The sequence below is a fragment of the Coturnix japonica genome, chromosome 11 (genome assembly GCF_054131305.1).
Source record: "Coturnix japonica strain WE chromosome 11, WE-NBRP24, whole genome shotgun sequence".
Lineage (NCBI taxonomy): Eukaryota > Metazoa > Chordata > Aves > Galliformes > Phasianidae > Coturnix > Coturnix japonica.
In genome coordinates, this window is record NC_140673.1 from 23,008,327 (window position 1) to 23,033,825 (window position 25,499).

The following is a 25,499-nucleotide window of genomic DNA, read 5'->3' on the forward strand; positions in this document are numbered from 1 at the left end:
GGTTTGAGTGTTGCGTAAAGTGTTTTATAAGTGCATTATCCTATTTTTGAAATATAGAAAGATATTTAAAACCTTAACAAGAATGATAGGAGGGTACTTCTCAGTCACATGGGATTTTTTAATACATTGTATGTCTCATTTTTTTTTTCCAGATGATTAAAAACGTTTTCATCAGTACTGAATTTTTATCAGATTTCTAATACGAAGTATTTTATAAACCAGCTGAAGGAAAAGACACATCAATGTTTGTCAAACATATTCACTGTAAGGTGGTGGTATATCTATCAACATAATAATATGTGGCTTACAGTAATTGAGGTTGAATCTAAAATTTTACAGAACTTTAATTACAACCTTTTGAACATAAGCCACAATACACAAATTACCCAATCACAACATTTTTCATAAAAAATAAGAATCCATCCAAAGGATGGAAGATTTAATGACTCTTGGCGGAGTTCCACTTCTGGTTGAAATGAGAATAAAAGCAGACGGCAGCTTCATTTCTAATTTCAAGAAACACAGTATTTTTAACATTTAAACAGCATTATATTCGACTAACAAGCCAAAATATGTATTTTCAAAACCTTATAAAAAGCCCCTGTATTTAACAGTATGAATGCTGAGATTTAAGAACCTCTGTGAGCCAGTCTTACTCCTTCAATCCTCAAATGTAATGATAAAGCAAGCAATTTGAGCCACAAGCAGCAGAAACTGTCAGATTTGGACACTGGGGTTTTCTTTTCTGTTCCTTCATATATTGCCATAACTGTCCTTGCAATTCAACACCTAACAGTCTACTACTAACTCCTGCTTATTGTGCTCCCTGTGACATCCTTCCAGTCAAGACAGAATGCACTGTCATTATCCAGAAGTATGTACAGGGCCAGAAAGACTGACCAACACTCCTACTGAGACTGACAATCCAGATGATACTAAACAAAAGGAACAATACTTGAATTCTCCTTGCTTTGTTCTTCTGTGAAGGCATAGCTGGCAGTGTCAACAATTCTCATTTGCCAGGTCTCTGCATCAAAAATCAGGGGAAGAAAAAACCATATCCATTTTTATTCTGCCTTCCAAGCCCTCTGTGACTAAGATGCAAAGACAGCTATACTCTGAAAAATAGTTTCTTGTACTGTGCAAAGAATCTCCACAAACCTCTCTTGTACACATGTATTCTCAGCTCTGAGGAAATTTAGTCCTACCAAAGCACTATGACCAGTGCAGTGAGCAACATGATTCCTCAGTGAAGGTCATCTCATACAGACATCTTGAAGGCTGCAGAAACACAGTTTGAACACATGCCAGGGTGTGCCATGCTTTGTACCCTCCTAGAACAGTCTCCAGACACCATTTCAAAGAACAAGTCATCCATGTTGTCTGATGGCACCCTCTAGAGTACTCCAAGAATCCAGCACACTTGAGGTTTCACCTTATTTATGAGTTGATTGTGCAAGGAAGTCTGTTTGAATACTCAGAGAACCCAGTACACCACCAGCATTCTCAGACAACATTAATTCAAATGTGTAGATTTCAATCTCTCCATGTTTTGTGGTCATTTTAGAGCTACAGAATTATTTCTAATACATTACAACATTGTACTCTGGCCTGTTCAGACATACTTTGGGGCTCAAAAGAAAGTCATAATGTCACTATCAGAAATAGGTCCTTCCTTCTGAGTCCTGATATAAAAAAAATTATTTCTGTAGCCTGCATAAGTTATAATCACACCCTTGAAGTTCCCATGCTTCAGGATCATTGCCCAAGTCCTCCCTTTTGTAGAGTCAGAACATCAGACTGGCACTCATCACAAGAGGTTGAACTTGCATCTGCACCATAAAAATACCAGTTACTTTTTAAAGACCAAGACATTTGCTTCGTGTTTTCTTTGTTCACTTTGCAAAACAGATTTGAAAGGTTCCATGTGAGTCATGTAAAATTAATCAGGAATTATTACCTTCTGCAAAAGAAAGCAAAGCTGTTACATAAGTTCCCAGAAGAAAAAAAGAAAGCAGTTTCTTTTTAAACACTGGGGATATTAGGGTTTATCATCTCCAAAAATGAGCAAATAAAAACAAACCCTAGCCATAAAACCAAATAGGCTACTGACTAAACCAGTGCCATCAGAAATAACAAGCTCCAAGCCAGCACAAGATAGTACAGGTAAACAGATAAACTGAATTTAAAAGTCATTTAGATCCTCACAAAACAAAAGGCCTGAAATACCGATTTGCCCTGAAGATGTTAAAATGCCAGATTCCCTGAAGAGCATCAAAGTCCAGGCCTAACACAATTAGGAAGGACTTCTTCGTATAGCAGGGGTGAACACAATCCTTTCCTAGAAGCATTTTATTTTGCAAAATACTCAGATTTTCCAGAGCAGAGAAACATTTAGCAGCAGAAACATTTACAAAGCACTGCATTATTGCAGGATAATTTGACAATGTTTTAATGAATAATAGCAAAAAAGAAACTACAACTGACCCAAATTCATACATTTCAAATATGTCATTTATTACCTTTTTATAAATTCTGTGCAGAGATAATTGTGTGCCTATTCCATCCCAAAACTAACTCAAGTTACTTGTGAAAAATCAGTACCCAAAAATTACATTGTGACATATATATACAAGAAATCTAAATTTTCCTCTTTCACACTAATGATAAGTAAATGTGAAAAGTTTCTATTGGACTCATAATCTTAAATATTAATAAAGACAACAAGGAAGCGTCTAGTTGTTAGAACATTAGCTTGAACTAAAGGAACACACATTCAAATTCCTTAGACATTTGCAAGTTGATTATATTCTCTCTCTGCTTTACTCCTCCATCTGTTATTTATAAGATAAATGATTCAACCTCTATTCTTCCTTTTCAATTATTTATTTATTTTACAGTAAATATTCTTTCACTACTATTAAATTCATCTAGAATAAGTTAAGTGCAAGCTACAATCTGGTTAGCAAGCTCATCTGAAAAGGATCTGGAGAGTATAAAGGATCACAAATTTAATAAAAGTCAATAGTGCCATGCTATTCTGAAAAAGATTGGACCGAGTCACATAGAAGTAAATAGATTGCAAGGCATATCATGCAATAAAGTCTACAAGGTATCGGCATCAGCATATCTGAGTATCATGTTCATCTAGGATCACTGCATGTCAAGAAAGGCAAGGAACAACTGGAAGCAGTCCAGAGGAAATAAAGAACGATCGGAAACTTGGAAAATATGGCCAGTGAGGAACCATTGAAAAAATAGCTGTTATTTAACCTGAGGAATGAAAGGTTAAGGGAAGATAACAGCTTTTCACTAAGTCAAAGAAAGGAATAATCTGCTTTTTGTACCTATCGTACTGGAAAAAACTAATGCATTTTTGGTGAGAACAGCTTTCGTGGAAAGGAAAAGTTTCTTATAATGAGGAAGCAGCACGATCAGAGTGGATTGCTGCTTTCTTATTGAAATGTTCCTCACTAAAAGTCTCCACAGGAAGGGAAGGTAAATATCTGCCAGGAATAGTAGGAGTAGTACATTTTGCTTTTCAATAGAAGCGTGGACTAATAAGAAATCACATCTATTTCAGTTCAATTTTTTATGATTTTATAAAAAAGGGGTTCTTCTAAATTAGCAAAATGGGCATTGCTTTTCAAACTACATGAAACACCCCTGCCTCAAATTCACACTTTCCAACACTACTTAATACAATAATGACAGCCGTTATAAAAAAAATGAAAGCATAACTAATAGGATTTCTTTTACATGCATTAATATTTTTCCTGTTTTCTACAAGTTTAATGTTTTCTGTTCTAAAAAGGAACATACTTCCATTTCTGCAATATAACATCAAAGAGTCGTTGAAAAGACTAGAAGGGAACCTTCAGTTCTATCAACCAGACATTTCAAGGTGACACAGAATGTAAAGATAGGAAAAACACTTGTGGAATTGCATTTAATATGGCCTTTATTTTGAAAGGAAATATCAAGTTACTCCCTTGGTATCAATGTCCAGCCAGTTTTGCTTCATCCTGTCATAATTTCATCAGGCCACAACCACTTCCAGAGGAAAACCTCCAGCCTGCAGGAGTTCAGTGCTCTCAGCGTGGTCCTGAGTGGAGCCAGGAGTTGGTGTCCATGATCCATGACGGTCCTTTCCAAGTCAGAATATTCTATGATTCTATGAAGTGCTATATTTTACTCTTTGGTTGATAGTAGGGAATAGATAAACTGTTGCCTTAATAACAACTTGATAAAATCCTCTATAATCAGTTAATTTGTTTTGACCCATTAACTTACTGTAAACAATTATTTGGCTGACATAACAATAAAGTGAATTTACAAATTAAGTGAGCATTATTAGTATTCTTGCTAATATATCATCATCATGCAAAAATAAATGAAGTTATTAATTTTATTCATATTTCTATTTTGGAGGTGTCTGAATATGCAAAGCAACATCAGAAACTCATCATGCTACAGTGTAAACACAGTATTTCATATAGCATCTGCCTCTACCACATGCTATAACTGTCAAATTAAGAATCTTACCTTTGAACTACATCAGAGCTTTATTCTTAAATTACAATTAATTCTGTTGTTCAAGAATTGCAATTTAACCACCATGGCATTCTTCACATTACTTCACATGTAACGTCATGGCTGCAATTGATCCTTCTTTTCACTGCACAGCAGCTTCGTACAATAAACTAAATTTCTTAACTTGGCTAATGGACAAATTCCATGAACTGCTTTCAGATTTAAAAATTCATAAATTGATATCTGTTATGAAATAGCATTCAAAATGTTTTAAGAAATGTGTTAATGTTTGAACTTACAGAGATACACACTAGAAACGATACTCTTTAGTAGTATCATTTAGTAGCGTTTAGTAACTGTGTCATTTACACCTTTTACACAAAATAATCAAAGGATTTAAATAACTCAGTTTAATATTTATCCAGGAACTGGCAGCCTCTATTCTACCCTGAGGCATGGAACTCTTCATAAAAACCTCATTTTACATGACACTCTAGCAGTTTTGGCATTCCTAGCATCTCTCACATAAACCATGCTGGAAACTATAGTTTATCTTGCCAAATGCCTTTTGTACATATGGTGTTTAACAGCACTCTGCAGGTCTGTAAGCCAGTAACAATAGATGTAAGCTAAAAATCTGGAGATGAGCATATATGTAACATGAAGATTTAAACTGAGCTATATGTTCATATATATTATCTATATACCCTCATACATGTTCAAACATACATCATTTAAAAGATTATTTCAATCAGTATTCTAACTATAACTCTTGTAAAAATAGTTTCTCTTTCAATTTGAAATAGCTGCCTTAAAATTAAATCTGCTCCCATTGATATCAGAGGCAGAACTCGCAACAACCTCAGAAACACAGAATTCAGCCACAAGAAACACAAATAAGAAATGTATTTGAAGACAATATGTACTTGCTTATATAAGATTCTTTAAACTATGTAAGGACAGGCTTGGTACTTTGTCAGATTAACCTCTTTATAAATGTTATTAGATAAATAATTCTAATATCCTGAATCTTTAATTAGTTGTCTACATATACTACCTGTATAATAATACATAGAACACTAGAAGAAAACCCATTCAGGTATCTACATTTAGTAAGAGAGAAAGAACCAATGAAATACATATTGTAGGTAATAAACTTCACATCCTTTCTTACATTTGGGCAGTCTGATTCTATGTCAAATTCTGAAGCGAATCACTGAGTAAAACAGAGTTCAATACCAATCTTTAAAACAAAGACACTTTTTATGAAAATGAGTGATGTATGTGTTACTATATTGACAGTTCAGCAACAAAGTAACACTGAAAAATGCTTACCACTTTCAAAACAGGCATCAAATACCAGATGTCCTTTCTTAGGCTGTCCAGAATAACCAGCTGGGAGAACAGTGTACTTGTTCACGTTCCCTGCTATGATTTCATCACCTCCTATGTCACTACCTGTTGCAGCAAAAGCAGAAACAAACCATGAGTATGAAAGAGAAATGAGTAAGAATTTGGATAAAACAACATTGTACATTAAAGCTTCTCTAACAAACCACACAACCTGATTTCTTGCATTTCCACAGTTAAACAGTCTCGTAAGCAATGAAGTTTAATCCTCAGCAGAGTCTGCTTTCTTTGACTGGAACTATAATACAAAGACTTTGCACCAACTCCCTAGAACTGAACACCAATCACAGCATATTCCTATGGGCATTAATGGGATCTTTTTCCTGCTGCCTGTTTTCATGCACTTTATTGTAAATCTAGAATTTCTGAAAACAGTTAAGTCTCATTTGAAAATGTAAGGGTCCTAGAAGAGAGATACATTCAAACCTTGCTTTCTCAACAAAGAAGGCACAGAAAAAAGAACTTGAGGAAAGAAAAATTTCAAAGACACATTTTTTATTTCAAGATAAAATGAGGACATAAATTTGCTACACTACCACACGACTTTTGTCAGAATATGCCATTAGTGTATATATTGAAAGCTTTGTCCTCTCAGTCAAATTACACTGTCTAGTAAATTACAGTGTGTGCAAAATTTGTTTCCAAATAAGAATGCAAAAACAGTGATTTTTTTTCATTTGAGAGATGTAGAAGAAAATAATTTAATATTTGTATATTGCATTATACATTTTAATGAAAGAGATATATAATAATACAATTAGCTGTTCATTCTTCCGACACTGGTTCATCATTTTCTTCATTAATTACTACATAAATGTTTAACAATAGAACAACCATACTCTGTGTTAGGGAAAACTCGAAGTAAACTTTATGTCTTCACATGCAGAAGGTGTATGATGGAGTAATGGGATGATAATACCTTATTTCACTGTGATAAATACGGCTACTGAGGCTTCTAGAAATAGACTTTTGGTCTGTACTGATTTTTTGACATTTAAATGGGTTATAGGTGATGATGAATGTGACATAAAGCTCAATTTGTTTTATTTTTATATTGAAAGCTATTTCACACAAATGTTACAAGCAATTCATATTGCCCTGAATGATGAAAACAGCTTATTAATTAAAAGTGACCTTTCCATACATAAATGTATTCCACCTCTTGAGGCAAAACACCTTAGCTGAGGTAACAAATCACATCAGTGTGTTAGTGACAACACAGCTAAAGGGTCTGGCAGCCCTTCCATTATACACCCATATTTTCAGAGGTACATAAACCCAGATTAAAAAATATGTATATCTATGTCAACACTAGGCATATAAATTTGCAGACTTCCAGGGAGGAAATCTGAAACTTACTGTGTTTGAGAAGTCCTGTAACAGAACAGAGAATTTAGATCTTTTCTTATTTTCTCGTGATACAAAAATTGAGAAATTAAAACTATGTACTATTATTTTATAGCCAAATTATTATTTGCAACCTCAAGGTCATTAGCTTTAGAATGAATGTTTACCCATAGATATCAATTCACCAGTAACTTTTTTCTTTAAGTGTAGAATCATTTGCTTTACCATATTTCCAGCCATATTTTTTAATCTGCAGAGTCTAGCAGTATTGCTGATACTTTTGCTTAAAGGTTGGTGGCACCAGAGGCAGAACTAGACCTGAACAGGGCATCCATACCTGGCCCTGTATGGCCATGATCATGGTGCACAACTCACCCCTATGAATCATGCAATCTGTAATTAATAACAGTAGCCACAGAAAAACTGTCTCCTAAGTTGCAGTTCAGTACCACTTTGATTAAGTGTATCCATATTGGTTCATCAAATTCATTGTTTGCAATCCAACACACCAAATCCAAAACACAAAGCAACATTCAGGGAAAACCTGCAGATCTCCCCCAAGAATGCTGGAGTAGCCAAGGACCAATGTGAAAGATGGGAGGTAGGGAGCCTGCTCAGCAAGATTACTGAACTTCTCCTCTTGGTAAACACTCACTTGCAAGTCTCAATTAAAAATTATAAACTTCTTATAATTCTTAAATGATTGCTGGGAAATACCACTTAGAAGAACATGAAATGAGGAAATATAACACTACTGCCATTTTAAGACAGTACTACACAACATTATGTCCGAACTGACCTGTCTCCCTAAACTGAAAACACCTAAGCTGAGTTTGCACTGCTTTATTACAAGATGAGACATGGTTTCACACTTGTCTGTGTGCAGCAAGTGTTGTTTGTAATACATTACAGTCTTTAGATGGTGAGAACATGGTGCCTGCTGTAAGACTCATCCCCTTCACAAGTGGGGAGCACCAAGTAGCTGCTCCTGGATGATGGCAAAGATGCATAAGCAAACGTTGTGGAGTAGGGCAATAGCACTTCAATCTCAAACAAAATGAAAGGGGGAAAAGAGAATTAACTTAAGAACATATCGCATTATTCTCAAGATCAACTTCTCCTTTGGAAAAAAAGGCTAGATGAGACAAAGGCAAAAGTAACTTAGCAAAGAAATTTTCTCATACTATAGGTCTTATTTTGTCAATTATTTTTCTTATAGGTTGAAAGACACATGGCTATTTATAATAATTCTTCATATCTCAAACACCTGGAGTCTCCAGCAAATCCATGGGATTTGCTTTTACCACAGTATTAAACTTTAATTGCAATTTTCTATCAAGAATAAAATCTGTAGGTATATGAAATCTCTGTAAGTCGCTCTACAAGGTTTTAAAATACAATCCGGACAGTGTCTGTGGGTGTCTGCATTCGTCATTATTGTCATAGTGGATAAGCTTCACATCAAAATAGTGAGAATAAACAGAATCAGATACAAGGAACTGGGATTCCAAGCAGGAAGACTCTGGAAACTTCCAGAGCTTCTTACTACTCTCAAGCTCAGAGGGTAAAGCAAACAATTTTTTAATTTAGGCAAAGCTGAAATCAGTATTTACTATAGTAAACATCATGCAAATTTAGGTACATTTTCTAAAAATACCCTGCAGCTTCTAGAGAAAGTAAGTAATAGTTATTCCCTGCACTGGGTAAACAATGAACCCACTTCCAGCTGTGATGAACTTCAGAACCCATGGAGATGGCAGCAAGCAGCTATCCCCATGCTACATTAAGTAGTGGAGAGCACAGCTGCATGAAAACAGACACAAAACTTTGCCTGGAAAATGCACATCATACTCATAAATAGGCTTACTGCCTAACAAGGATAAATGAGTGGAAAGGTAAGACAACATGAAAAGATCCAATAGATGCAACTGATCTTTGTCTAAGCATTTCTTTAAACGTTATGAATGTCATCGAGACACCCCTCAGCTCATTCTGTCGTCAGGACCAAATTAGGATTCTTGCTGTTGATCACAAAGGAGAACTACTACTGCTGTTAAGTTACCGCTCTTAACAACAGGATGAACAAACAAATTGATTTCCAAGTACGGCAATTTTTATTTTAATTTCATCTGTTCTGTACAGTCAAAAAATAAGTAAAAGAAATCCAGCGTTCTCCACAGGAAATGAGCAAAGCAAGTAAACTTGCTTCACCCTTGATTATGAACCCACCATAGGCTGGCTCTTCTAGTCAGTTTCAAACAACCTAAATATTCTACTTTGAATTCTGTTCAGAAGAGGAATTAAATCCTGAATGACACACTGTTACAATCAGAAAGATTAACATGGCAGAAGGGCAATACAGGAATGTAATAGCAAAGGGACCGGCACAAATAAGATGGTGTTTCAGAAGGAAAGGAAATGTGCTCACTTGCCACCAAATGCCTAGTCTCATAGGAAAGACTCCCCAAAGAAGAAATCTCCAACCAAAGAACCTTCCCTAGTGGCAGTCAGTCCTTAAATGAGGTCTAAGAGAGGTGCAGCCAGGCTCCATCCCTTGTGGTCACACAACTGAACTGCTTTCACCTGTGCACCCAGGGCAAACTGGGTCCTTTCCCCAGGTGCTCAATCGGTAGTTCAGACTGTGATGCAATAGTTCCCATACACACACCAAAATCATTAGGTCTAAAAAATGCATTGTGAAAACTGTTTTATTTTGAGTGACTTCCTGAAACTTAATGGCTAAAGTAATGCCAAATAGGGTAGAACTTATGTCGGCTACCAGTTCTGAATGCTCTACAGCTATCCTAAAAATTCTACAGGCAGCAGCAGTGAGGAACTTGGAATTCCAGTTCTACTGGCTTTGGTCTTCACAACCACACATCCTGAAGAAAGGAATGGGCATAACCATCAGAATCTAAATGCACTGCATAGCATTGTCAATCTGAAATTTACATAACTCACTGTCTCTGTAATCAGAAGAGAAAAGGAAAAAAATACATTAAGACTACAAATCCCAAGATTTTGGAAAAAAAAATCCTACATGGTACCAAATATACTTGATGTCTTGTGTTCAGGTACTGCATGCCCATATTGTTACCTCTGCCTGCTTTACAGGTCAAGCAGAACAAGAAGAATGTCATAATACTACGTTCTCTCACAGCTTGGTCTAGTTCTTAAAAAAAAAAAAAATAGTAACATCTTGTATTGTTATTTAGAAACACAATTTGAAATGTAGCATCTTTACAGTAATTGTCACTTCAACTACTTTACTCCCACAGTTTGACCAACAGACTGCTTGTCAAGAGACTGTCTCACAACACTAAGAAGATATTCATAACCATGAACGCATACAAACACAATCTTTGCAAAGATTACCAGGTAAATTCTAAGTTTTGCAAAGGTTCTGAAACTACTCAGGAAAAATAAACTGCCAGCTCATGTTAACAACTAGAAGAAGCGTATGGTAGATTGTGTAAATAAGAAGGAAGCATTGCCATTATTTGTTTCTCATTTTTGTATGTTTTTACTTCTACTGAATAAGCTACTTCCACAGAGACTACCAAGCAACAGACCCCTCTTAGCCTTCTAAATGCAATTCCTTGGCTAATGCAGCATTAATTTTTTCTTTTGGGTCAGAAGGCCAAGTACACCTAAATACCTCATGCTTCTTTTGATATGTATTTCCAAACTGATATCCTTAAGCAGAGGTATGGCATCCAAGCTGAGAGTGGAAAAAGTCTTGTTCTTATACACAAATACATCGAAGTACAATGATCAGTGAAGATGTTCATATGATGCCTGTACAAAGGGCTTGGTAACACTGCAAAGAACATTTTGCTTGAGGGCTCATTTTGAGCAGTCAGTAGGAGGCCCAAAAGGAAGTAGAAACAGAAAAGTACATAAAGGTGCTTTACCCATGACAAAGCTGTCAACTTACTGGCTGATTAAGCATGAAAAGATGATGAGAAATCCATAGTACCTAGCCCACTATAAAATAAAATTAAATTAAAAAATGGATCCAGATAGAGATCCAATTATCAGTCCAGGGTCATTTATACGTCCTTTCTGAAACCAAATGAAGAAAACTAAAGATAACATCTGGCCTTGAATATTGATCTCTCATTTCCAGATACTTGTAATACTTGTAATACCTTATGAGTTTCTAGGAGAAGAGAAAATGACTTTTATTTGTTTGTTTGTTTTATAGGTAATATTTGTTTGCACTCTTGAACCTAGAAGTGTGACTTCATTATTTACCTCAAGAATACTTATTTGTTATCTAAACATGGACGGTATTCAAGGATATATATTCCTGTCAGATGCAAATGGAAACTGAATTTTTTGTATCCCTTTAGTGAAACCAAGAATATCCAATAAGGTATGAAGAGTTTTCCTAAATAAAAGAAGAAAAAAGATACAAGTTGTGTTTCAAATGCAGTAAAACAAGGAAAAAAAATAATATCCATTACTCTTTTTACTGTACTTACAATTTCTAACCTCCCCACTAGAACACTCATCACCATTAAGGAAAAAAATGCTGAAAAAATTAAGTGCTAAATATGTTCACTGAAAAAAATATGTTTATTTAGAAACACTGAAAGAAACAGTGAATTTCATCTGATACCCTGATCTATTCTTTAACAAGTATTTGGCATTTGATAATATCAAAGTATCGCATGATGCTACAGTTGCTATAGTAGCAATACTTCATTAAACAAAAAACAGACCAAATAAAAGCATAAAACATATAAATTGTAAGGAAAATTGTGATGCATCACAAACATATCCCACTAGCAGATAAAGGAGTAAATAATAGGCACAGAACTCAGCTTCCGAAAAAAGGCAGTTGTTTGAGAAAGTTCATCCTTTCTGGAATATAAAAGGTGACTCAGAGAATTAGGTCTACATATGAATAATGGGAAATGATGAAATGCCAGTTGAAGACTATATAGGAATTAAAGTTCTAGACCAGCAAAAGATTAGAGGAAGGAGGGGACATTTCCTACCAAGGAAGAGGAAATGAGGATTCAATGACATGGGGGAAACTAAAGAGCTAAAGCTGATGCCCTGTGTCGTATGACAGGTTTCTTTCTCAGGATCTTGTGCATTTTTGAAATGTATAAGGAACTGGTTTCCCAAAGACAAAGACTGCCCACTACCTGCAAAAAATACTGAGTCAAAATATGCATACAATGGCAGGGTTTGGAAATACAGTCAGTAGAGAATATCAGGTAAGATCAAAAGCCTGTTATACTATCCACAAAACTGGAGGATGAGCTTCTTAAAATGTAGTGAACATTTCCCATGTTGCATAATTCTGGGGGGGAAAAAACACACACAAGACAAGAGTTTTTATGCACATATTTATGTAGTAACATGGGGAAGATGGAAGAAGTCAAAGAAAAGGAAGGGGACAACCTGCAGATACATGGTTCCACTATCCGCCTGAGGTATGAAGCACTGAATAAAAGCAGGTTAACTAGCTTAAGCTTTCAGGTACACTATTCAGACATATATCTATGCTGGATATTTTCAAAAGCCTTTCTTCAATAAAGTTATTAAATGCAGAATGACTACCTACAGAATGCTTACTAAAAGATATTTCTGAGTAGCCTCAGTAGCACCAGCCAAAAAGATGTTGATTCAGCTAGTTCAGCCTTCCATAGCGGCTCCACCAAGTAAAAAATCTTATGGGGGAGCACATCAGCAGCTTTGCATAGCATCACCCTTCTCTTCAACACCCTGCATTTCACAAATGATTGGGAAAGAGATAGCTGTATAGTGCTGCAACAGAGCTAAACTGACAAGTGAAAACTGGGCCATCTATAAGTTCAGTGACAAACTCTATCCTGTGCATTATGCAACATAATGTTTGCATATTTTTTTTCTAGATTGAAGTTCAATTCCTTGACTCTCAAATGCGTACAATATAAAGATATGATTTTATCCTTGCTTCTTGTTTACTTTTCATTTAGCAGAAGTCTTCTGTCAGTCAACAGTAATCTTGGACACAGCAAGACAGATTTTGATTCCTTCACTTCATAGTTCAATTTTTCTTAATTAGAATCCATCAAAAATAATTTGGGGATTTTAGTACTACTTTTGGAATAACTTTTTTCCCCAAGGTTGTTGAAATTAATCAACTATTAATTACTGCCATAATTATAATTACTCATTGAAACAATTCCTTTAAATTCTTAGTTGAGAATATTGTTTCTCTCTCCACTTTCTGAAATAGTCACCTCCAAAAAGCAACAGTTTTTAAGCCATTGAGGATTTTTTCCACCCAAGCACTGCCCACACAAATAGCTGATATTACTCTTTAGGTAATAAACACTACAACATAATCTAGAATTTCACATCAAATTAAATCATTAGAACATTAGGGTGTTTCATTTTACTCACAAAGTGTAGCCACTGTGGAGCAAAAGGTCTAAGTGTTGTTTAAGAATTCCTGATTTCTACCATAAAAGTGTCAGCAAAGCAAATTTGATCCATTAAGTCCCTCGCATCAGCAATGTAGTTACAGGAATGCTACTGAGAACACTACTAATACACTATATTCAGCAGTTTTTTAACTGTGCAAATGCTACATTGATACAATATTTATAGGAATGTGAAATGCATACAAATTATTTCAAATATTCAGAACACAAACCAAAATCCTACCTACTCTAAAGCTTATATAGAGAAAGCTCTATGATGAAATTAATAACTATTCGTACGCCCTAGAAATAAAATAACTGCCGGAGATAATGTCATTCTGTGCAGTTACAAAACATCTGTGATTCACCAGTACTACAGACCACAGGTAAAAAGGTATATTTATCTCACAATCATATTTTATCTGGACAGGTCCCCTAAAATAACCAAACCGACTTTGGATTTGTATAAGTTATTTAAGGAATATTTCATTCATCAAGTGTATGTTATCTCCTGTGTAGATTATGTGCATGAAAATATGATAGCCACTTGATAGGTGTTATCCTATCCTAAAGTTTACTGCAATCGCAGAGTAGCTTTACTGCTTATTGCAAATGAAAACACATCAGCAGACCTGTAATGAATCCGGTTGGGCTTTATTTGGAATGGATTCCTGCTGTTCTGCTCTACTGTTTCACAGGAACTGATGTTCCTCTTGCTTTTGAAGAGATTGAAATTCAACACATTTTTCAAGGTGATTATGAAACGATACATAAAAGCAAAATCTTACCAGTTCTCATTCACGACTGAGAGAGCCACTGCTTAGTAAATAGCTCTGTGAATTAGCAAGTAAATGAAATAAAGACACCTTATTTATGTAATAATAATATTTCAAGATAACTATTTTCTACCCACACGATCGTTTTAATGATTGGTTTTTACCACTACAAATCTGTGAAGTCAGCCAGTTAACCATGCTGCAGGAATAGGGACAGATAGACTAGAAACCATATGTACCACACTGTATAAATGTTATATCTAACCTTAATGTACTATTTAGCCTACTCTAGAATCAATCATGAAAGCACATTGCTATACACATGCACATGTGAATATCTTCACACATCAAAGAGTTGTGCTAACAATTTTGACGCACAAATTGTAAAATTACTATTAAAATAAAAGAAACACCAAACGTATTTCAAACTCTAATGTTAAAAAGTTCGGCACTCCAAAGTTCTTAACCGACAAACTTGCCCTCTGTGGCGCTGACAAGAAAATAAGGAGTTACTGAGACAGTGTGACAGGGAAACTGGGATATGGGACACATAAATGTGTACCTATAGCCAATTCTGTTACTTGTAATTTGGTTTACCTCTATCGTAGATTAATTGCAGACACAGCTTGAGGCTGGAAAGACTTATTATCTCAGGTACAATGCAAACTAAACATAGCAATTCTGTGTCAAAGCTCTGCATGCCAACTACATTTGGGGATTATTTGAGAAACCTGAGCTAGTTTCTATAGGATCACGCAGTTCTGGAAAAGGGAAGTACAATTAACCCTCCAAAAACTAGAATGATGGAGCATGGTGCAAACAGCCATGTGGGTCTGCTGGAGCCTGTTTGCGCCCTACAGCGCCACTGCTGAGCAGTGGCAGCATTGCTGGTCCTGAATGATGCTAGCAGTAAACATCTGTACCAAATTCTCCCCCATGTCTTGTAGCACCTGATTGATCCAAGGTTTGGTGTGTTCTGTTATAGTGGTATAGGGGTATAAAAAGAAAATTTAAGGATGATACAGCCCTTTCACTCTGTTGGTCTTATCCCCAAGCAGGTGTTGCTGGAGGAGAGAGGAGCAGGAGGAAGGAAAAGGCTAGATAAGTTGCCCAGTTCTGTGATAGATAACAGCTATCATTATTAGGTGTCCTGTTTGGTAATCCTGCTTGTACTGCAGATCAGTTTCCCAGTCCTGTTTGCTGCCCCACATGAAGATCAAGACAGAAACATATAGCACAGGAAGCTGAATGTAAAAACTATCTTCACGAACTTAAGCTGGACTTTAAAGAAATAGTAATGCTGTGTAGGCCATGTAAATACATTCTGAGGTTGTTGTGGTTTGGGTTGTTCTGTATATTGGAGGGGATTTTTTTTGTTGTTGTTTTTTGTTTGTTTTTGGCATGAGATTTGTGCAAATACAGTGACAGCAACACTAAAGAAACCTGCAGAAACTTGTTCTACAAATCTCAGCATAAAACCTATTTAAATTCACTATATGTCTCATTTGACTCTTTATAAATTCAAAAACCTCATCTCACAAGTGCTAATAATTAATAGGGCGCTTTGAACTTCTCTGAAAGAAAAACGTTGGGAGGCTTGAGGTAAGTAACTTTCAAAAGCTTTGATTATCTGTCAAAGAAAAAAGTGTTTGAAATATGGCTAGGAAATGGTAAACCATTAAGAGGTGGCAACTGGAATACCCAACACATTGCTGCTTCTCTTTCTTTTTCTGATATATCTTCTGGCTGTATAAAGGCTTCATTAATAATTCTCAAGTTTCCTTATATGGCAAATTATGCAACAGAACATGATCAAAGCTATAAGCACCAAAAAGATATTAGCAGCTCTTCTTCAGCAAATTCTTCCAGTGGGGATTGTTTCAAGTAGATAACTTTAAAAGTAGGAAATAAGGTGAGCATGAGTCTAGCAGTAATATACTGTAATGATTATTCTATTGTTTTTCTGTAGCAACAATTATTCATCTCTATAAATAAAAAGCAAAGTAGTTAATGGTCTTAGAGTGCTGAAAATGTACTAATAAACTTTTCTGTAGTATCTCCATGACTTTGGTATGCCTTAAATAAAGTACCTATTATGTCAGTAACTTCTGGCAAAAGTATTTGTTGAACAAAACACATTTTAAATTTGTTTACAAATACACAGTGTAGCATTTTATAAACAACTGTAAATAGTTCTTTACCATGTGGCCACATCTGCAAGACTGGGCCCAATACCATCACAGACTGTCTGATATGAAATCTTTTCCTGGTGATAGGAGGATACAGGAGGCAGATGCACTTCTTTTCCCCAACACTGGGATTCAGCTATGTGTACAGACTAGTAAACTGCAAAGCCACATATTTGTGTAGACTAGGAAATAAGCTTTATTGTTTATACACATGTGAACATTGTGAACATTCAGAAAGAATTTAAGAAAGCCTAATTCAATTTAAGAAATCAAATTTGCCTAGGAGAGCAGAAATACCAGTGACATTTGGTGTTATTTTAAAGACTGAGACTACAAGTATGAGTGTTAAAATAGTTAGGTAATTTACCCTATTTTACATTTCCTCGTGACAAAGCTAAAGAATGAGTGTTCAGTTTCCCATAAGGCTGATATTTAAAGAAAGAACAACAAAAAAAGTGACTATAGATCTAATTGTCTTATTTAACTCAGCCCTTTATTTAACAACTAATGCCACCTAAAAAAAAGCAGGAAGTTCTTTGAGCTTGAATGCATTCATACCATAGGTGATCAAATATTTTTCAAAGAATAATTATTCATTGAATTATAAAAAGCTCTCCTTCAAAACAGCAGCTCAGCACTACCACATTAAAGTCAGATAAATACCACATTAAAGTCAGATAAATACTTCCATTTGATCTTCATGTCCAATTTACGAGAAAGTTAAAATGATTACGGAAATGTTGATAGAAGTTGGTTTACAGGTTATAAAATAAGCAAGTCTGTACTCATTCAGACCTGTTCTTGAAACTGCCTTAAACAATTAATAAGATCATATTTGAACAGTAAGAATGATGTCGACCTGATTTTTGAAGAAACTCAACTGAATTGGCCATCTTGCTGCATCCCATATTCCTAAAGGTGTGAGACATCAAGGGCTGTTGAGCAGAGCACTAAGAAGGCAAGCCAAGAAGCACCTGGAAGTAACTTATTAGCCTTAATCCTTTTCATTCTCCTGCAGACTTCATCCCAAACTTGTGGTATGATGAACATAAACACAGAAGCTGACAAACTTACGGCTTATTGCAGCTGAACTGAGAAGTTCAGAGGAACTGGCCAAAAAACCAAACATCAGAACACAGGAACTATTTTAATGGATTAGACCAAATGTCTGCCCAGTCCAGAGTGCCCAGTAGCAGAACATGAGCACTGCAGTAGACAAATTCAAAGTAATCTAACTTCTGTAGGAAATCTCAGTCTCATTTGAAACACGCAGCTTTGAAACAAAAATGTTCTATATGAAAAAAGAAAGAAAGAAAGAAAGAAAGAAAGAAAGAAAGAAAGAAAGAAAGAAAGAAAGAAAGAAAGAAAGAGAAAGAAAAAAGAAAGAAAGAAAGAAAGAAAGAAAGAAAGAAAGAAAGAAAGAAAGAATTAAAATATTGAAAGATTTTATAAAGAAACAATAACTACAATGAGCAGTGTATGAACAATTAACTTTTAATTTCCTGTGAGAAAAGAATAAGGAAATACTAATAAAACTGAAATACAAACTCTTACATGACCAAAAGGTATGTTTTCCGTAAAGTATAATTGATATACAGAACCTCTTGACACAGCGTACTTTCAAAACTAAACTTAGGTTGAAAACACCTCAGGTGCGTGTAAGCAAACAAGAATATAATGAACTCCATAACACAGAGTGATCTGTGTTGCCGTAAAGCATAGGTAAGTTACCTTCAGAGTTCCTGTAGTGCTGTTTTCTCGTTTGAAAATAAGAAATAACAATACTTCAAGAAGAAAAGATAGGAGAGCTATTATTTGTGTCTTCTGACTCAGGAACAGAAACATTTGCAAAAAAGAAAAAAAAAATGTAACAGCAAGTGCAACAGAGCCACAGTGGCTAAATCAACTCAAGTAGTTTGAACAAGGTTGTTCTTTCATAGCTTTGTTCTCCCTGCAAACAATAGAATCAAAGAATCATAGAATCATAGAATCACCAAGGTTGGAAAAGACTTCAAAGATCATCCAGTCCAACCACACAGAAAAAAATTAAACGTGTGTGAAATGCAGGACTCAGAGCTGGACTCACATCTCCTCAAGAATGGCCCAAATCTGACAGAGCGTGATGACATAGGAAGTAGGATGTGACATGAACAAGAATATTCCCTACCTACAGTATATGACATCAGTGTTGGAAACCTAAACTAAGTGCAGGGGGAGACAGACGCTTCTTCCAGAGCCTACTTTCTATGCCCTCTCTAAATAAATGGGCCAAGACCACAAGTTTCTTTCATTCAGTTTCCTCAAGTCCCATTAAATTGTCGGGACTTTTTTCCTATTTTTGTAGCTTTTTGCATTGAAGTTACTCAGCCAGTAATCCAGACAGGGAGGGGGCTGCAAATTAGAGCTTCAAAACAGTCAGAGAGGCACTGAAAAACTGAGATGAACATGTATCAAGAACATGCAACAAAACTTAATTTCACCACAAGCTCATGGAACGGGTGCATGTACAAGAAAATGATGGATTACCCAGTTGGAATGGACATGACAGAGTTAAAAACAGAAACCAAATATTGTAAAGATACAGATTTAAAGAATATAGCAGGAAACTCAATGTAAAAGTAACTTTATGCAATAATCCAGAAATAGTGAGCAAGTTCTACCATGTTATATAGAAAATTCCTGGCAAGCACATAGGCATAGGTGGATGAAGTTTGCTGAAGAGCTGACAAAGTCAAACGGCCACTGGAGATGTGTTCCATTACACGGCGCAGACAAAGCAGATCAGCTGTGTTTAGTACAGTGTTGTACAGCAGATGAAACAAATCACCTGCTCCATGGAAAGCTTAATGTATAAGAAACTTCTCAATGCTGTTTCAGGGCTTCGTAAAGAGTAGGCTTGAAACAGACTGGGAGTTCAAGAACCTTAGGCCAACCTATTCAGACACAGCCTTTGTAGTATTGTTTTTCAGAGGACAAGAGTATTTCACATATTTTTCACTTTATTTCACCTCGAATGGTCCAAAAATCCAATGTCAGTTCTATGGATAGTGCATCTTCCATACACATGGAGCCACTTCTGGGGGATAAAAGCACATGCACAGCAGCACAGCAGGCAATGAAAATGAGCTTTTGGTCCAGGAATCTAGGAAATTCACGTGTATGATGCTGTGGGGGTATTAAACACTCAGAAAAGCCGTCATCACCTTTGTTTCATCCTCACAATGTTGATAGATTTTCCTAAGTTAGTTTGGGAGCTTTTGTGAGGTGGTAAAGGCCTTCATTGTGTTCTGTTACAATAGGAGAGACCCCTCTACCTAGACAATCCATACCGCACCTGAAGAAGCCCAGAACTTGAGTTCCATCCACAAACTTATCTTCACACACACAGCCAGAGCTATTGCCAGCAGGGGCATAATGAGACAATCCCACTTCACCCCTCGGCTCACATGCCATAAGTGCAGCGCTCCTTACAGACCCAAAGACAGGGCAGGCAGCACCTGCAGGTCAGCCCGGAGCCAGCAGCACGGCGGAGCGGCTTCAGTTCCAACATTCAGCCTTCGCATATTATTTATTTTACACTCTAGGTAAGGCAGGGGAAGGTTTCTCGTGTGAGGGCACAGTCTTTGCTCTGCTCCTCACCACACCGCTCCGTCCCCTCTCACGGCGCTGGCTGCCCCTCAGAGCCCCGCAGCCGGAGCTGTTCCCGCCGGGTTCCTGAGCCAACCCGCGGCCCTTTTTCCCTGCCCCACGGCCACGTCGCCCCTGGAATGGGATTCTCCCCTCCTCTCAGCTCCCCGTGCTGTGGGCTCTCACCCTGCTCCGGGCCCCTTCTGCACCTCACAGCTTCCCTCCCTTTCCCCGGCGAGATGAGCTGCGTTACCCGCACTCCAGCTTTAAGGCTGCTGGAAGTAAGGCTTCCTCCCTGCTTGAAGCCCCTCTCCTTCATCCCCTGGAGACGGGGATCTCTTCCCCTCTCCCCCCGCCCAGGCGCCTGCGGCTGCACTGACCCGTCTCTGCCGTCCTGCTCCTCTCCGCCATATTTGTTGTCATCCCCTCAGCCCCCCCCCCCCACACCACGGAGCGAGACGCTGCCTGAGCTTCGCCATGGCAACGCACGTCACCGCCGGGGGAGCCCCGCGCTCCCCCTCAGCCCGAGCGCAGCCGCCGTGGAGAGACGGGAACGGAAGGGAGGGGAGAGGAGAGGAGATGAGAGGTGAGGGATGCAGCGCTGTCACTGCCCCCCGCACTCGAAAAGCCAGCCCTGGAGCGGCAATGGCTGAGCTGCCATCGCTGGGCTGCAGGTGCGCTACCGTCCCGCCCTACCGCAAAGCCCACACATTACGGAGCTGTTATTAGGGAGCCGCTTTTTCCCCCTCATTTTTTAGGGCAGCCCAGTGGGGGGCTTCATTATGAGTGTGTGTGTTGCCCGTCTGTCTCTCGCCCTAGCAGGTGAGTGCGACCATATGGCAAATACACTCAGGCTTCCTGGGGACGGGAGGGCTCCTACGTGCGCTGCAGGCCCGCTGGGTGACACCCACCATGTGGCAAATACAGCAGTGAGTTCTGTGGTGCAGAGAAGTTAATTATGTGTGTGTTTCCCCCAAGACACGGGGTGCTGGGTCTGACTGTGTCTCACTAACACGAGCTTGAGACAAAACCTTCATCTCATGCCCTACAGTTCTGTGATTCGGTGTGATGTCCTCTGCGAGGTTAAGCACGGGACAGGCGGTGTCACAAGTGCAAGCACAGATCCTTGAGTCACTTGTATTTACATACACAGACAGACACGAGGGGTGAGCACACACCAAACTGAGTGGCCAACTGAAATGGGAAGTGTGTGTGCAATGCTGAGCAGTGGAAATGGGCAAGACTGTTTATGACTACATAAACATTTATGTGTTTGCTTGCTTACAGCTAATAAATTAATGTTGCCACAGAGACCAGTGACCTGTTAGTGAAATGCTCCAAGCCTGAAAATCAAGGCAAGTGAAACTGCATCTTTCTCCACCTAAAGTGGTGTTATTTCAATATTACTTTACTCTCCGTCTTCCTATCTGTTATGTGCATTTTCTCCTCCAGTGCAACATCTCATAACAAGACTCACATGGTTCTACACAGCTGGATTGTTTGTAGGATCTGTTACCTCCTCTTCATTGTGTTTTTCCCTGACTTTTTGCAGCCTTGTTGATTCTTTCTTCAGTTCATACTGCTCTGGTTATTTTTCTCTTCATTCTTGACATATTTCTATACCACGGCCACGGTCACAAGTTTTCAAACTCGGCCACATTCCTGTGCCAGTGACTGAAATATCTGTCTAAAATAGTGCACCAAGGGGGCTTTGTGATGGGGTTAGAAGTCCTGTTGGAACATAGATATTGTTCCTTGCTTTGTGCCAGCAGTCAAAAGCCATCGAGGGACATCTAGATTCAAGCTCTGGAAAAAATAATATCTATATTCCTTCAGCCTTCATAAACTACAGGTGGTAACTAGGATACTGCAAAGACTGGTTTGTCTCACTGCTGACAATGAACCAGTGAGCACCCCACCCCATGTTCTCCATTCTCACCATTTCCCTGGGCCAGAAAATTTCCCAGGCCTTGTTTGTTGCTTGGCAAATGATCCTGGGAGACCTCACTTCAGATTATGCTGCATGTAAACTCTTCTGTCCATCCAGACCTCACTGATGACTGCTTATATCAAATGTTCTGCATATTCATTTGGAAACATTATTAGCACTAGTATTCAAGCTTTTAATTCACGTTACATTCTTCCCTGGAAACTCTCTCCACACATTACTGTACCTCCAGCCTGTCTGTCACATAAATTACAGACCTAAACTCATTGCTTTTCTTTTTGGTTTTTCTAGCTTGTTATCAATTCTGGCTTTCTCCCTGCAAAGTTGACCATATCAGTATCAGTAGCTCGGGCAACTTTTCTGTTTCTGCTCATCTTTTATCCTGTCTGTATAACTTCTTTTATTTAGGTTCCCTGGTAGCCATGTCCCAGACCTTCTTAAAATACTTCCTTATAACGTTCAGCTCTTCATTCTTTTATCTAAACTTTCCTTTTTTATCTAGGTCTTACATAGTTCTGTCCAAGTCTGCAGCTCTAGTCTGGTTTCTTATGTCCCCAAGTCCCCTATCCCCTTTGTTCTACTTGCTATTCCAGCTTTAGTGTCCCCTCATCCATATTTCATTCCTATCTATTAATAGTCAGATAGCATTTTTCATCTGTAAATTTCTAAGAACTAAATGCTGGTGGAGAAACCTTCCAAATCAGTTCTTGGTCTGACCTTCTCTTTATTCACACTTCTCAAAGAGACTCGCTTCTATGCTGACCACAAATACTAATCCAAATGCCTTTTGCCTCCAGCTGCCAAACTAGTAACTGAGATATTTGTATGTGTATTGAAAGAACAGATAGCTGGAGAAAGCACTTTTTTTTTCCAGTCAAATTAGCTTTTCTGAGTTAACATACTTGAAAAACCTAGAAATGCCACGCTCAGGTTTTTTTTAGTCTGAGTTTAATGCTATGTTATAGTCACCTCACCAAGCTGAAATGATGTTAAATATAGATGATATGCAGTCTTTCCAAAAACAGTAAGCTAATTTGACTTGAGAGAAGAACTGGAAAGTTCATATAGAAAGTTCTTTTCAGAAAGGGAAAGATACCTGAATGGTGTAAACTTAAAGAATAAGGACTGAAATATGAGGGAAGGAGCGATCAGGAGAAGCACTTGTTCGTTTTTATTTATGCATTTTTTGAGCATGTGAAAGGATATTAGGGTGCTCTTTAGTATAAAGATGTCTTTGGTCCCTTCTCTTCCAAAGCTAATGATCTAATTTTGGACATCATGAAACAACAGGGAGTTACAGAATGCCACTGCAAAATGCTATCTCCTTGGTTATCTTCACATTTATTATTTCAGCCATATTCTTTATTTTATCCCTCTTTCAATATCTTAGCAAGCAAAAGCTGCTTCACTTTTATGGCTCTTCACAGCTTATTCCCACCCTATCATCTTTTAATATCCTATAGAGAAATCAACGTCTTCCCCCCACACATTTCATTCAGTAATAACTCTACTTGTTACATTTTCAAACCAGCACCTTCTTGCTTTCCCTCACTGCTGCTTCTCACTCCCACTCACCTAATTTTGCTCCTTCAAATCCCTCCCTAAAAATCTCCTGTGCTGTGATGTCTACTGAAGAAATGATAATAAATAGTCAGCTGTGTGCCAAGATTACTGTCTGTCATTGTGACTAGTGTTGTCTTATTCTGATCTCTGTCTGTCTCTGGCATCAACTCATGTGGACTGAAAGCGACTTGAAGGAGGCCCTGTCTTTTTGCTGTGTTAGATCTGGGTTCCCGGAGTGGACTCTTAAGAAACATTATATCAACAAATAAAAATAAGCTGCGGTAATAGAAATCCAAATGGAAATAGTGGCCAAAATCAGGAAGATTAGGCAATTATTCAGTTATGACTCATCCTTAGACAAATTTACATAAAAATTAATGTGACTGACATCCCCGTTCTAAATATCGAGGAAGAAATTATTTTTCTAAATATGGATTTGTGCTTTCTTTCTGTTTATTTTTAGTCTATGGGGACTTGAGGAGTATGCTATTTCCGTATTCTTTCTTGTATTTATAATGTTAGATTTTCTTTGACCACAGCCCATAATACTCTATGGCTACTAAAGAATATGAGACAACATAATGCCACAAGAGCAAAGAAAGGAAAAATTCTTTTTAATCACTTATTCTTTTTTTCTTAACATGAAGATAACTGAAATATGTCAAAGATGGATTGATTTGCATTGTGCATCCAGTGCTTCTGATTCAACTGGAGGTGGCTGTGGTCAATACGTACCTGTTGAAATCTCAAACATCTTCCAGAAAAATCAATACAAACTGAATTTTATAATCCCGATAATTTCAGAGTGTTTAAAAAAATGACAAATTAAAAAAAAAATAAAAAAATGTTTTAATACATAGCAAAAAAAAAGAAGCCAAAAAGGGGCAATACTGGTTTTTCACTAATTGTTTTTAAATGACTATTAAGGCTGGATGAAAATGGAAAGTAAGAATATTAATGCACAGGTTGTGCGTGCATTTCAAGCACCTCACATATGGTGTATGGTACGATAATGTTTTCCAAAGCGGAGATATAAAAATCTAAGTGCAGTTATATAGAAATCATACAGAACTTTTTGTTTTTCCACCATAGAAGAAGTAGTGCATGCACTTGAGTGCACCTAATGCAGGTACTTCAGCTTTGTTTGACTTCTGTCAGAGGAAAGGTCGTAAGGTTTCTTCTAGAAACAGGCCATCAACATTGGCTGTGAAGGCAGAGCAGAGGAGGCACAATTCAAATAAAATATATAACAAAATTTGAAACAAAAAGTCTGGCTTGAGTTTTTAGCCAGGATGTTATGGTCTGGTAGGTTCAGACAGAAAATATAATCTGATAAAGAGAAGCAAAATGAAACATCAAAGTCTATACTGAGGTAGCAAAATTGAAGTGAATTTTAAAACATGCAGACGTATTGGAGAAATGTTCTAACCTTATTAATGTAAACTCATTCCACTCTTTCCATTCCTCTAGCATTTATTGCTCTCATTAGTTATGTGATACATAAAAGCAGATTGTAAATTTCTTGGATCAGGACAGTATCTTTAATGTATTCTGAACATGCCTAGTATATCTTAAGACATTCTATACAAAAATAATATTACCTCTTGGGTTCTTCTGTATTATTTCTAAGCATAAGAAAAATTAAAATGCAGCAAGTCTGGAAAGGTCAGGATGTATCTCC

The 25,499-nt window shown here is 37.3% G+C and overlaps 1 protein-coding gene across 3 annotated transcripts in view; it reads right to left on the minus strand.

Moving 5' to 3' along the window:
• LOC107317605 (BEN domain-containing protein 5) overlaps positions 1-20,734 on the minus strand; it is a 799,506-nt gene extending 778,772 nt beyond the window's left edge. For all 3 annotated transcript variants that reach the window (XM_015870494.3, XM_015870491.3, XM_015870490.3), the window contains exons 1-2: positions 20,688-20,734; positions 5,869-5,991 (exon numbers count right to left, since the gene is read on the minus strand). In XM_015870494.3, the coding sequence (XP_015725980.1) occupies positions 5,869-5,991; positions 20,688-20,730 (166 nt within the window). In that variant the 5' untranslated portion in view covers positions 20,731-20,734. The remainder of the gene's footprint in view (positions 1-5,868; positions 5,992-20,687) is intronic.
• Between the last annotated feature and the right edge of the window lie 4,765 nt (positions 20,735-25,499).